General features: G+C 38.2%; 1 protein-coding gene across 1 annotated transcript; it reads right to left on the bottom strand.

Annotated features, from left to right (window-relative positions):
• Positions 1 to 5,027: 5,027 nt before the first annotated feature.
• Positions 5,028 to 10,761, bottom strand: DPY30 (dpy-30 histone methyltransferase complex regulatory subunit). Its single transcript, XM_085300582.1, has 5 exons — positions 10,613 to 10,761; positions 10,077 to 10,148; positions 9,936 to 9,983; positions 8,520 to 8,662; positions 5,028 to 5,322 (listed from the first exon to the last, which is right to left on the bottom strand). Exons 2-5 carry the CDS (start codon positions 10,110 to 10,112, stop codon positions 5,250 to 5,252), a joined length of 300 nt encoding a protein of 99 aa, XP_085156708.1. The 5' UTR covers positions 10,113 to 10,148; positions 10,613 to 10,761; the 3' UTR covers positions 5,028 to 5,249.
• Positions 10,762 to 14,870: the final 4,109 nt, after the last annotated feature.

Below are 14,870 nucleotides of genomic sequence, written 5' to 3'. Positions count from 1 at the left end.
TAGGAACTAGCTTCAGAAAATGAAGATGTGGAATCCTTTGATCAAAATTGCTTTTAGTAGGAAATCCTTTCTTCTGTCACTGTCGCCTTTGAGGTAAAAGATAATGTTCTCAATGGAAGCATGGACAAAGGCAGACCTCAAAATACTGCATGTGACTGGTATATAATTCTTTCAAAATTACGTAGTAGTAACTCCAGGATATTGGATCTAAAATGCTTCATTTTCTTTAGCATTACAGAAGTTGTGCTCTGGTATTAATTTTGCATTATGTGTTATTTTCTGCTTAATTTTATTGCCCTTTGGAGGACATGCTGATTCAGTTGACGAGGGGAGTGGGGAGAAAGCTAAAATGAATTGTTCAAGAATCTAGAGATAGGCTTTTGGCTATTTAGCAATGAACTGCCATACAATTGAAGTTGCCATTGCTATATATTTATTCAAGCCTTTGTTTTAGATCTGTAATAACTTAAAGCCCTTTAGATTTCTTCTCCATTTTATTGCTGAGTTTACATACCTGTAAAATCTCTTGATATTTGATTTACATTTAAAAACTAAATCTATTTCTTTTTGAAACCCTGACAACTGGTGTTTTTGTGGAAAAAATATTCTTTCTTTCTAGATTAAATTAGGATAGCATATACAAGGCATATCTCTTCACGGAATTCTTGTTGTTTTGTAGTGAGGGAATTTAAAAATAAGAAAATGCTTTGAAAATTTGGATATTGTATTACTTCCCCAATCTTGAGACCTAGATTAACCAGACATGGTTCTGGTAATAGTAATTTGCTTTTTCTTATCCTGTTACACAGTATTCCGTATGTGGCAGATCCTAATTGGTGAAGCCTGTTTAACATGTAAAGGAATATGGTTGTATTCATGTTGACTTGTCATGCCTGTGTACAAACCACTGAAATTTCTTCCTTAGAGCTGCTGAGCTTGCTGGTCTTATTAATGTTTCAAGTTGCTTTTCTTGGTGGGAGCCTCCCAAAGAAGCTGTTACAGTAAATCCTGTAACAGCATTATCTTGTGAACGTAGCTTTTTCATTCTCTTGAGCTATCCTAGACGGGAAGAGAACAACAGCAGGTGACACTCCGGACCTAGCAATGGTGTTGGCTTGCTACTGGCAGAGCAATTCCACTGAAGGTGCTTTGAAATTCCAGATTTACCCCGAGCTGCACAGAAAGCCAGAGCGCTTACTAAGTTTTGTGTAGCCACAAAAAATGATGTTATTGCAAACTGAGATTTTATGCTGAATGTGGGCGTGGCTGGTGAAGATCAATAGTTAAGCTGCTTCTTTTTGTATGGTCTTGCACAAATCCTCAATGCAGAAACTGGGGGTCAGCGTATTTTTTTTTTTTTTTTTTTTTTTTTTTCCAAAGACTTAGCAATTCAAACAGTCTTGAGGTGTTTTCACCTGTAGCTGAAACCTTGAAATGCTGCTTTAACAAGAAAAATAGCACTAAGTCTCTTCATGGTCTGTCTCTTCATCTCCACTCATATTCCTTCTGCAAAAAAACCCTACTCTGATCTTTGTTGCTGCCTTTCCACTGCATACCCTTCCTGACTATTCATCTTCAGTTATTTTTTCATTTCCCTGCAAAGAAATACCTAATTTCCAGATTATAGACTTGTGTCTTTCCTTCCTTTCCTGAGTACACTCTCACAAGTCTGCCTTGAGTGAGGCAAATAAGTGGTATGAGTTAACTTTGCCCGTTACTATTTTTATTAATTGTTTCAACTGAATGAAGTCACCAATTTTTAAAAGGCTAACAAGGAAGCTGCTAACATGCTTAGTTCTTCAGTGACGTCTGTGAAAGCAGCTCATCCTACAGTGAGCATCCTTCAGTTGTAATGAGGATGCACACATCAGTCTGGCTGCCCATAGGTAGTGGTTTGGTAGATGAACTCAGCTTTTCTGTTGCATCTGCAAATAACTGGTTCTGCTATTTTTAAAAACACTCTTGAACAAATTTGCTATGAAAATACACAGAATTTGCAAAGAAAATGATGTTTCATTCTGGCATGTTCAGGATTCTTTTCTCAGAGAACAATTGCTTTTGACTACTTAAACAGATTATGCATATGTAGAAAAAGGGAAGTTCACATCAGCATATTGAAATAGCCTTATGTAGAGCATGTATTTGGTAATATTACTTCCAGATTTAGGTTGCAATAGGATGTATCTGATAACCAGTTCGTAACTGCTTTAAATTCTTTTTAACCCAATACTTTATAAAATAGTAAGAATCAATAATCAAATAATAATCAGATTATTAGATTATTCCCCTGCTGAGATGATCTGTAAACAGAAACAAAGGCTAAGGTTATTTTCAGTGATAAAATCAACTATCTGCACTAACACTTATCTGCAGCTCTTCCTTCTAAGTAATTCTCTGCTCCTAGAATAAATGTTTTTGTTCCTAATATTCTCAAAAGTGGTAATAATGCTTAGCAATAGATATAAAAATGTCAATTCAAGTGCAACCAACTTTTGAGGGTGAGAGAAAAAGAACACTTTTTTGCATTTATGAGCACAAAACTGAAAAATGATTATACATGACACAATGCAACAGTACAAAATGACAGTATAACATGTTATTTATGACAGTATAACATGACACAATGAAACAGCACAAAGAATGAGTTTCCCTCTTCAAAAGTTAGAGCAGAGAAAGATAAGACATTTTAAATATTCTTACTCATTCCAGTAACTCTAAATACTGTTGTTAAAATCCTAGGGTTTGCTGCTGCTGCTTTTTTTTTTTAAAAAAAAAAAAAGTTTCAACATTTGATGGAGATTGTGTTCACCATGATATGACAGGATTAGTAGTTTCATTCTAGTTCCTGTATATTTTTCCAAAAGGTTGAGGGAAGGTTCCATTTATTTTTCCTCCAATCTTACTGCCTTTAGACTACATGAATTCAATGTTTATCTCATAGCATATTAAGAAATACTAAAAATGTTGAGTGTCTTCCTAGTAGGAGCAAGAGCCAGTTCTCTTTTCCTAGCACCTCTAAATTCTTGGATAATTTTAGTTAACTTTCCCCCCAGAAGATCCATCTTCTCACCACTCTTATGCCTGTGTATCTAAGCTATTAAAGAAGCAAAACCACAGTAATGTAAGTTAAAAATCAAAAAAACTCCAGATTACTATAGAAAAATCATCTGAATGTCAAATAAGAGGGAAAATATTATTTGTGCAATGGGACACCTGAATATACTTGCATCTTAGAAAATACAGTGCACCTCTTTAAATTTTCACAGGAAAAAATCTAAAGTCTGTCGTTGTGAATTTACGCAAAATTTCCAAACAAATTGTGTAGTGTATTTCATCTTGCACAGCAAAGACCTGCAACCCGTATCAGAATGGCAACAGACCATGGGCATCTGTCACATCAAATGACCAAAAGAAATGCTCTACAGTACTTGCAAAAGAATCAAAAGTATGAGGCAAACATCAAGTATGTTACCAAGCAATCAGCAAGTCTGCATACCTGTAAAGAACAAAGCTAAGAGTGCTTCCAGAACCCTAGCTCTGTTATTTCCTATTTTTTAAGAACCTAATTCTAGAAATGTTGCAGTCATATTTTAAATTATTTTTCATTTCCTAATCTGATCAAATGATCAAATTACCTGCTTTTCAAACTCTAACTTCCTATCTAAACTGATGCTACCTTTCAAAAAACTATGTAGGATTAGATGGCACCAAAGCATTTAATTTACAAGGCTTTGACGGCTTATGTTAAACCAGTTAAATGAGAAATGCTGGATGGACAAAGAAATAGTAAGATGGCAATACTAAAGATAAAAGTATAAAATAAAATTGTGCATAAAGACCTTTGTAAGAACTTTGATTAAATGAGCAACTCTTGGAAACCAAACTTACCATATCTGTTACTGTCAAACAAACTTACAGTCATTCTACTGGTCCATAAAAATTAAGCCATGCTTAATTTGGATTCGAGTATCCACTGTCAGTGAGCACCATTGTTTACACTCCTTGTTAAAATGAAACTGAAAATTTTGAAGGCTGGATCTCATCCCTACATATATTACTTGTAACCTGGTGGGCCTGTTCTCCACCTACAATATTCAGATTTCCAGAGTTTTGCCTATATTTTTTAAAAAACATATTGCATCTTTTTGCAATTTTCATATTACATCTTTTAATTACATCTTTTCCTCCTGATCCCCAGTCTCTGGGAACTTATCTTCCTTCTGCTGTCATTTCTTGTATTGTACACTGAGGCCTGAGGCCTTTGTTCACTGCTGAGGAAATACCAGAGAAAGAAGAAATAAGAAGAGATCAGAAAAAGATGTGAAGAATGTTTGGGGAAAACCAAAAAGAAAAAGTCTTAATAAACCTAAGGGAAAAAAAAGATCAGTATTTTAGTGGAGAGTAGGTACATTATCTGGAACAGAAAGAATACTTGAGCTAGCAGTAGTAGTACTAGCTAGCTAGTACTAGCTAGTAGTAGTACTAATTCTAGCTCTACTAATGCTACATTGGTGTTGAGGAGTTTTATTTCTGGTTTTCAGTAACAGTAGTATAAAGAGCTGAATTAGTAAAGAGTTGAATTACAGAATCTTTTTAAGTTCCTTCTTATGGTATGTCAGTTAAATCCAGCACAGTTCAAACAACGTATCAGTCACAAGAGATCAATGATAAATGCCTGAACAGCACACTTCATTAATGTAAGAATCAGAAATGTTAGAGATTGTCTGCAGGTGATCTGTTCAGCTACTGAGCGTGACTGATGGTCTGTTTTAATTAAAAACATTTCACGGTATTCTGCAGCAAGTTCTCTCCTCTCAATCAGTCCATCCTGACAAAAAATTCTAACTGCTCTTAATTATTTTTCCTTCATATTTTTAAGTACCTTGCACAAGAAAGGTGCTATAGAAAAATCAAATTACATTTATCTACTGTATCACCTGTTTAGTTACCATAATAGATAGTTACCTTTTGTTTCTTGTATTCAGGTGATAGATCCCCATGGAATTATTCAAACTTTCATCCAGCAGTGCAGTTTCAGTACTTTATTTTGAAAGTCTCTTAATAGCTAGTTTAAAACAAGCAAGCAAGTGAAATGTAAAGTGTTCTTTATTAAATAAATCTAAAAGTAAAGGAAACTGTACGATTAAGAAAGACAACATCATGGTTCCAAAGGATTTTTACAGCAGAAAATGAATTGCGGCAAATAAGCATTTCAATATAGCAGCCAAATTGTCCTCATTTTTATGGAATTAATTTCGGTCCTCAAATTGTGACTTGTTTTTTAAAAGATACGCTGCTAGAAATTCAATAGGATTTGGTGGTCTGCAAAGAAAAAGAAAATCAAGAGCAGTTACTATTTGTTATATAAAGTTACACGGCTGAAAAACTAGACCTTCCCTGAAAAGCAACATAACTCCTCTCAAGCGTCTATAAGCATTTATCTAGGGGTGACTAATTATGCAAGCTTATCCAGTAAATTTCCTGTTTTATGTCAGATGAGTAAGTTTTCAATAAGTAGTCTTAGTCACCACTGGTTCAATGTTACTGAATTCTTAAAACTGTTATATACCTAGAACCAGGGTGTAGTTTGTTAGAGTGAATACTCAGTGGAAATTCTATGCCTTTGCCTATTTCTTTAGCCTGTGCTATATAAAGTAAAAGATAAGCTGTAAAGTAAAAATAAAGCTTTCTTGCTTTATTTTCTCCAAATGATTATTGGATAGCTTATGCATTAGAGCTTTTTGCACAGCTTCTGGAAACTGCTGGTTCTTTTTAAATGAATGCAACAGAATCTTAAAATGGGAAAAGCACTGTTAACTAGCAAGCAGTCAATAATAAACCCTTCTGAGTCACTGGCCTTACTTTGCAAGTGTTTAAAAAATCTCCTTCAGCTACAGTGCCTGAATCCCAGTAATCCAGATTCTGTCCATGGAATAAATGACAAGCTTACTTATTCCACACTGGGTCAGATCAGAGGTCCTGGTGGTAAGCAGAGATGCCTATGAGGAGCACAGAGAAGAGAAGTGTGCAGTGATACTTCTCTGGAACACCCTCTTGGCCTTCAAGCATGTACAGTTCACCAGCTTCCTAAACTACATTCTTTAATAGCCCTGGGTGGATTTCTCCTCTACCACTTTGACCAGTTGTCCCATGAGCCTACATAAAATGTGCATATCCTCAACCTTCTAAGGCAAAATGTTCCATACCTTTTATGACTTGTGAAGAATTACCTCCTTTTATTCATTACCAATTTGCTACCCGCTAGTTTCATTTTACTACTATATTGGAAGAGATAATGAGCGATCCATCCCAATTCATTGTCTTCATGCTACTTGTGATTTGACAGATTCCTAATACATTCCTTCTCAGAAGTCTCTTTTCCCAATTCAGCTATCACTGTTTACTTGGTCATTCCTCGTATGGATGGCATTCCATACCTTGCATCATCCTGTCACTCTTCCACCTTTCCATATTCTACTACAACCTTTTCGCTAGAGAGGAATTGGAGTTACATATACTATTCAAAACACAACTGCAACATAGATTTAAATAGTGACAATAGTGACCTTATGTTCATTTTTGCCTCTTCGCTTTGTAAGTCATAGCATTTTTTTTTCACTTAGCAATGCATCGACATATATATGGAAGTATTTATTTGAACAATTCAAAGATCTTTTTCACAAGGTAATAGTTAGCTCAGATTCAATTATCTTATTGATAGCATTAGATATTTATTATCCTCCTGCATGCATTATTTCTGTTTATCTGTATTTATCTGTCATGTCCTCAACTAATCTTTCCTAATTGCACATTCAGTTTATAAAGTTTTTGTGCAATTATTTACATCTGATCAACTTAAAAAGCCCTATACTATTGTATGGTATCATTAGCAAATAATTTTGTCATCCACTTTGTCAAATCATTACAAATGATGTTTTGCAGGATCCTAGTGGTGAACTCACTTCACCATGGAAATTCACCATTTACTTTTACCCTCTGCCTTGTATCTTCCAACCAGCTCTTCACTCATAAAAAGGCTTTTCTTTAATCCCACAGCAGCTTAATTTCTTTGAAAGCCTTTAGTGAAAGACTGTCCCAGAAGCCTTTGGAAAATTTAAACAAATCGTATCACCTGAATTCCTGTTTATGTGTGCTTGTTAAACTCCTTCAGTGAATACCAAGAGATTTATGAGGCTTAATAAAAGTTGTGTTAACTCCTCCCAATACATCATTTATCCATACGCTCACTATCCTTCAACGTAATTCCTACTGAATTCCAGGCACAGTCACCAGGCTTACTGGACTGTTACTTGTGCCCCTCCATAACCCCTTAGATAAAGAAAGCAGCATCCATTATTCACCTTCTAGTCCAATTTTAAGCAGGACATTATACAACAAAGCTGGTAGTTCAGCTTTTTCACCTCTGAGTTCTTTTAATGTTCTCAACCAAACAGTCAATTTGATACTGTTCATTTTTTTCCTATACGTCCCACAACCTTTTCCACGAATATTCCAATTTGACTACTGTGATGAGCCTCCTTAAAGAAAAGCTCCTTCCATAGTGAACGAAGATGCAAAACAAAAAAAAAAGTTTAGTTTCTTCATAACACAAGTAGCAAGAATGTAAGTGTGGTCTGGGCTGTGGACCTCAGACCATATATTACATCACATCTACAGCAGAACTCCCACAAATGTCAATGGAAGATCTGTACACTGTACAGGGGCAGGGCGTGCCTTCCTAAATGCTCTTTTGCCTAATTATTGATCTGTACAATTCAGTTCAAATTCACAGCTCCTTCTCAAGTTAAGACAATGTAGATAGTTGTTCTGGTTACAGGTACTGTAATGTGATTACGTTCATCCATACCACCTTTTGATAATGGTCTTTCAGCAAAACTGGGAGATGACTGACCAATAGTTCAGAGACATCAATAAGACGGAAGTTTATTTGGATAAGGTGGACAACTGTTTGTTATTCCTGAAACATACTCTTCTAGGTTCAGCTAATAAACATTTGAGGCATCTTGGCAAAAAAGTCTTTACTCAAAAGATGAGGTATCAGTTTACCTCTTACCATGTTTACACTGTGGGGTCAGCCTCATCCATTAGAAAGTCTTTAATCTACTAAAAACATGCACATCAGACTTGATTGTCTTTCTGTTCTCAGAGGAATTAAGCAGAACTCCTCATAACAAGTCACTTCCTGCCTTGTTTTTATAAGGTGAATTATGTGATAAAATTAATGAAGAAAAAAAAAATGTTTCCCTCCAAAGCCTTGCAACTGCACATCTCATTATGAGATCAGAAATCCATTAATTCTTATCGCATTGTGTACAGCTTAATGAGGAACACATATTGCATGTTCAAAAATAATAATTTATCAACCTATTTGACATTACTTTCTTACAACTATCAAACTAGTAAAACTGTTAGGTGTGCCAGATCTGAAAAGGTGACATACTATCCAAATTTGAGACTTTTCTTTCCTAAAGAATAAAAGGAACATTTAAGCATCATACCTCTCTTTTGCAAGAACAGCAAGTCCCTGTAGTAAGATGGGTACAACTGTCTGATCCAAGTAGGCACGTGTGGGCAACGACTGAAGATCCACCTTCTGCTTTGATGTTTTCTCTGCATTTATTTTCTCATTTTCTACTATTCTCTGGATTAAAAAAAAAGTGAATGAACATTGGTAATAGCTTAAAAATATATTTTAAGTACATATTTTTCCTTGGATAAAAATCTAAACCAAAGGAGCTTTGTGCTAAATTCTTATGTTTTGGGCAAACAATTTTAGAAGTTACAAGTTGTCTAAAACAGAAGGTACCCAATCACTATCACTTTTCTTTCTGCTTTTACATTCACAGGTTTAATTCTATGTACACAAAGACAGAAAAGATGAACATGAGTAGTCCCAATTAAATTGCACTTGCATCCACTTCCAAAACTAAATTTTAAAAGCACAAGGGTGTTACCTCTAGCAGAAATTCAAGGAAAATTCAACAAAAGGAACTTTATTGGAGTCATATACTCTGAGACTATGCTCTATTAAAGTATGTTTAGATATGATAAGAAAACATACATTAAATGTTTCCCAGTGTCTTTTGGTTAAAAAGTGCTGAATCATCTTATGTCATTAGTTAAAAAGGATACCCTACCACTGTCACTAAACCAAATGTCCTAAATACAACACATACATCTACCAATATGTGCCCAATGTATCCAACATATTATGGTTCCCTAGTGGAAACCAAAAGGCACACTAGTGAAGAAATTACCAAGAAGGTCTGTCACGGAAGACCTTTTTTTTTTTTTTAAGAAACAGATTCTGCAAAACGTACTTCTGTTGTGTACACAGTAGGAGTTTTTAATAGAAGGAGACTGAAGGCCTATCTTTAATGAAGAATAATAAACAAGTATCACAGTCATTATTCTAACCTACCCAGTTAGCAACAGCAGAAAGAATAGATTGTGACTACTCTTTCTCAGCATAAGTAATTACAAATAAAGATAGAAACATTAGATATCTATTTCATGCAAAATAATCCAATATTTGCATGAACATGAAAAGAATCCTCCTTTTGATACATTTTCTATAAATGTCATCAGCTTCTCCTACTCACCTCTCTAATAAAAGTCTTGCTGGCTTTTTGTGGAATAATATTTTAATGGAACAGGTAGCAATCACGTGATACTTCCAAAGAAAATCACATTTAAAAGGTTCACTATTTACCTAATTATCATTTGTGATAGAGGGACAGAAAATATTAACAGACAATTGTGCAACAAGTGCGTATATATTGGTGGGTCTGTTTCCATTTAACTTTTTGGAGGGAGGCTACATTTTTTTGAAGCTACACTCAAGATTCAGCACTTTTCCCGTAGATTAGGAACATGACCTTCCACTGTAAATGAAGCAACAAAGTCTTGTTTACCTCTACATTTTCAGTGAGGCCATATTCAGAATGGGGATTTTCTGGAACCTGTAAAATAATACATAGTCAGCAAAGTCTCCTTTTTTGTTGCTTTTGTTTTTAATGCATAAAATGATGCATATTGAAAATGTTTTGCAATACCTGTGGCTGACCTTCCATAATCTGTTCTGCCTCCATGATTTGGAACGTGGAAATTGCTGGATATACAGTAATCTTTAAAACAATGAAATCACTGGTCAGTGGCCTCAGATGAAGGCAAGTATAAGTTGACAGGTACTAAAAAATTCTGGGCATGTTTGGTGTCTAGGGCACAAGTAGTAGAGAACAGAGTTGCTTTTTGCTTCCCCACTGCCAAACCCGCTACAAGCTTCTCCTGTACACAACAGAGAGAAGTGCCTTAAGGCGTGCGTTATGGCTTCAGCTGAGCAGACGGTGCAGGGCTTCAAAAATGCTCCGTTAATCACCCCAAAACAAAGCGCTCCGCACGCGTCCCCGTTTCCAGCAGGGCCCGCGGGAAGGCGGGGAGCCTTAACCCGCCCCTCCTCTTCCCCCCCGCCGCGCCATAGCGCCGCCGTCCCAGGCCCCGGACCGCCCGGCGTGGGCCACCCCGGCCTTGGGGGGCGGCCCCGGGCCCGGGGGCCGCGCGCGGCGGAGAGGCGGCGCCCCCGCGCTCTCACCCGCCCGGTGGGTCCAGGCAGCAGGACCTCTGCGGCGGCTGCGGGCCGGAGCCGTCGCGGCGCACCAGCAGCCTCCACACAGCAACGATACGACGGGGGCAGCTGTCGTGAACTGTTTGGTCGTAAGTGAAACGGTCGCGCTGCCGCCGTACCCGCTCATGGGCGAACTGCGCCTGCGCGGGGCCGAGACCAGTTTCCACCACCCAGCTCGTCCTCAGGCGCCATCGTGCGGCGGGAGGGGGAATTGGCGGGAAGCTCAAGCGGGCCGGCGAGTGACGCCACCAGAGGGCGGGGCTTCTGCCCTCTTCGTCCGTCCTATTGGTGGGCGGGAGCAGGGCTGGGTCGCAGGGGGGGTGGGATGGTGGGGGCTGCTTCCGGTAATGGCGGCGAACGCAGGGCAGGGCAGGGCTGGGCTGGGCGCTGTATGGTGGCGCCCGCGGCAGCCTCTCCTCAGGCTGCATTTGGGCGTTTTGATAAAGCGTTCGGGATTTCGGTAACACCTGTGGCTGGGAGCTGCCCTGTGCCCCCGTGGGCAGGCGGAGGGCGGGCCCGCAGCAGCCGGAGCTTTGGCGGCGGGAGGGTTCGCCGAGGTGTTTGTATAGAGAAACTGCGCGACCAATTCTGGAGCGAGAAAGGCGGGTTTGTTCGTGAAGTGACCTTCCAAGGCTGTGTGCCTTACGCGCTGGGAAACAACTGGCCGTTAATTTTTACCCAGTTGTCTTCGGTATGAAGAAAAATAGAGCTGCTCAGCTTTATCTAGGTATCTATTTCCATCGTACTATCTAGGCTTGAAAATATCAAGAAGTGCAAAATCCACTGCTTCTGTGATTGATTGTGCTGTCATAAATTGCTCTAGTTTTGAAAAAATATGCCTGATTTCGTTCTTTGTGCTTTTTCTTTTCATTAGGAATTAGCTTTTGTGTCTGGTAATATTTTTTTCTGCTACTAGATTAAAAAGGCCCTCAGTACCTTTTAATTTTGGCTTGAGAAAGTAACTAGGTTCTTGTAGTCTTTTAGAGAAACTATATAACCATCTTTTTGTTTGACAAAGTATATTTTTTTCTGCCTTTTTGCTACTCTAACACAACAATGCTCATAAGTGGTGGTTCATGCTGATAAAAGATTAGTAATACTAGAAATACGGGAAATGACATGTTCTCATTAGACTACACTCAAAAGTATCATGTGGTTCTTAATGGTGATGATGGAAGTATGGTTATTTCAGTGAACTAGAGATGAGCTGATTGACAGCATTGTCAATGTGACAAGCAGGCTTAACAAGGATGGTGTTATCAGTCCCAGACTGGTTATTCAACTGAAGAATTTGGAAATGTAGGAAAACAGCCTGCTGGCCTTACATCAGTTTGAATAGAGAGTGCTGGCAATCTAAGCTGGTGTCATGGGCTGTAAGGAGGCTAAGGGAAAACATAGAAGGTAACATGCTGAGACTCATTTGCTAAGACATACAAAACAGGAAAACTAATAAATTGTTCATGTGGAGAGGTGAGGGAGAAAACTGTTTCCCTCAGTCATGTTTTGCGTCTCTCTTCTACCCTCCAATTTTTCATCATGTTTTCTAAAATGTTAATGCTATAATTATATGTGCCATATGTGGATTTGCTGTAGCAATGGCTACAGAGCTAGAATAATCCTCTTGACCCTAATCCCCCATTTATACATACTGTGTTATGTTAGGTTTTTGCTGGAATACTGTCTTGGGAGTTTCCTATGGTTTACATTTTGTGAAAAGGTAAGTTGTGAGTCAATGTAGTTGCCTCTTCCTAATTCCTACGATCTTGCTGCTCACATTTGTAATTGTTTTGCTAAGATACTGTGTTTTTATGTCCTGTATTTTATAAGTCTTCAAGAAGAAGTAAAATTACATTTTTTTTAGCATCAATTTTATGCCAGGTTATCAGGTGGAATAGTTTATGGACAGATGCAATGAATACCACAGCCAGCTTAAAACAGCAGGGGAGGGTGATTAAACTGACTCACAGATCACTAAAATATTTCATAGTGACAAGTCTTGAATCAATTCTATAGATTCTCACCAAAAACACTAACAAGTCCTCACAATTCCTGACTGATGTCTTATTTTTAAACTGTTTTGGCTTAGCATGATATTAATCCCCTAATACGTGCATTGTTTGTTACTACATAATTTTACATTTTATTGCCATAACATAGTCAAATGCTTTTCACAAATATTATGTTTTAATATATTTTTTTCAATTAAAGGAATGGAATAGCTTGAGTAGTCAGGATTGTTTGAAACTTAATGCCCATGAACTCTTCTTAATGCCATTAATATTTTTCTTCACTTAATGAATTATTTATTCCTCCACTAGCTTTTTCTATTCGTTAGCATGGTGTGATACTGTAAATGGCAGGGAGATAATACAGACAGTACGGACTAAATGAGCAATTTGTAGTCACATGGTTTATTCCAAATGACGTTTTTGAATGCTACATTATAACTGTTTTAGATTTCTTTGCTATTTCCAAATTCATTAAATTTCAACATCAGTAGACCTTTATGTCAGATTTTTTAAGGCCAGTTAAGTATATTCAGCAGTTGAATATTTCTTAACTTTAATTTATGAATAGATTGCAAAATATTTGATCATGTTTTTACAATAAGCACATCATTCTGTTTTTCAAATACAGAAGAAAAATATTTAATGAACCGTGCTGCATTGTTTGTGTCACAGTTTTACTGTCTTTGTCTAATAACAGTTCTGGGTCGTGAAATTTAATATGGTTATAAGATTTTGTATTTTATATGGTAATAAAACTAATTCTTATTTTTGTAGTTAAAAGAAAACCGCTCTTCCGTCATTTAAGAAAAAAAGCATATTGGGGAAGATGTCTTTACTAGAAACAACTATATGTGGCATAAGCAAAATAGAAAAAAATGTAGAGTGATGCTAATGATAAATTAGGAAAAGAAGATTAAACATTTGGGACAGTAGTGATTTCAATTTGGCATGTCCTTTTAATTAAAACCAATTTCACCTCCCTCCCAGTACTTTACTATAAAATGGGGAAGCTGGCTGATGCACTGAATTGATAATATCTTTCTATGCTTTTGAGACAGTCTAGATTGCTATACAGAGTTACAGGGCGAAGGAGAAGGTGATATTTGATAATATAAAAGAAGTAACACAGTATTTTATTTGCAGAACTCTGAGCATGTGATAAGTTTCTTTTTTTTTTTTAAAAAAAACTGCTATAGCACTGGCTATCAGTAGCAAACCTAGGAACAGAACTTGAGAATCCTGGTAGATACATGTCTGTCTTTGTTCATAGCACCAACATATTTGACAACTGTTGAGGTAACAAAAGGAGTACAAAGCTGGAGGCTCTCTCCCATCAGGAGAGATTGAGAGAGGTAATTATTATAGCTGGGTAAATAATTGATGAAGGTGACCGTGACAGCAGGGTATTCATATTTGTCATGAGGATGGAGCAAGAATAAGATTTTTTTTTTCCAGTTGTCCTATCTATAATGTATGTTCAATTGTGTTAGTTTCTTCCATGTAAAGGGACAAAGTCTGTCATTAGAATTACTTAAATCTGGAGTAGACAAAAGTACTTCAGGATATTCTCTAGGGGACAAATCTGCAGTGGCAGGAAAATGGAAAAAGTAACCTGCTAGCTATTACATGTCTCTAATTGAGGGGCCTTTAATTTTGACAAAAAGGAAATTACAAAGAACCCTGCTAATCTGAATCTAAAATTGATTGCAAATGGAAAGCTGTATGATTTGTTTGTATTTTATTTTGCCTGCCGTGTGATTCACAAGCGCAGTTGGAATAATTCATTATTTAAATTATTCATCGTGTTTCCACCTATTGCGTTCCGCCGCACTGAACCCTAACGGACTCAATTAGTGCTGGAACAGTTGGCCGCCGTCCTCGGCGAGCTCTCAAGCGGCAAGCGCCGTGCCCCGCAGCGCTGCAGAGCCGCCCCGCCGAGGGACGCCCTCCGGGCTCGCTTGGCCCAGGACGGGACACACGCCCCGCTGGGCGGTGACCGTTAACGGCCGCCCGCTCGCCCCGGCTCACTGACGGCAGAGCCCGCCGCCGCGCCTACATTTCCCAGTGTGCCCCGCGGGGGGGGAAGGGGGAGGGGGCACGGCTCCCGACAGGCCGCGCGGAAGGAAGCGCTAAAGCGTCGCGCTGTGCCCGCCGCGCGCTGCCCGCGGGCCGGCCGGCCCGTGGGGCGGGGCGGGGCGGGGCACGCCGGGAGCTGT

Source organism: Rhea americana, unplaced genomic scaffold (assembly GCF_003343005.1).
Source record: "Rhea americana isolate MKP2758 unplaced genomic scaffold, rheAme1 scaffold_166, whole genome shotgun sequence".
In the NCBI taxonomy this organism is placed as follows: domain Eukaryota; kingdom Metazoa; phylum Chordata; class Aves; order Rheiformes; family Rheidae; genus Rhea; species Rhea americana.
This window is presented reverse-complemented; position numbering and strand designations above follow the sequence as displayed.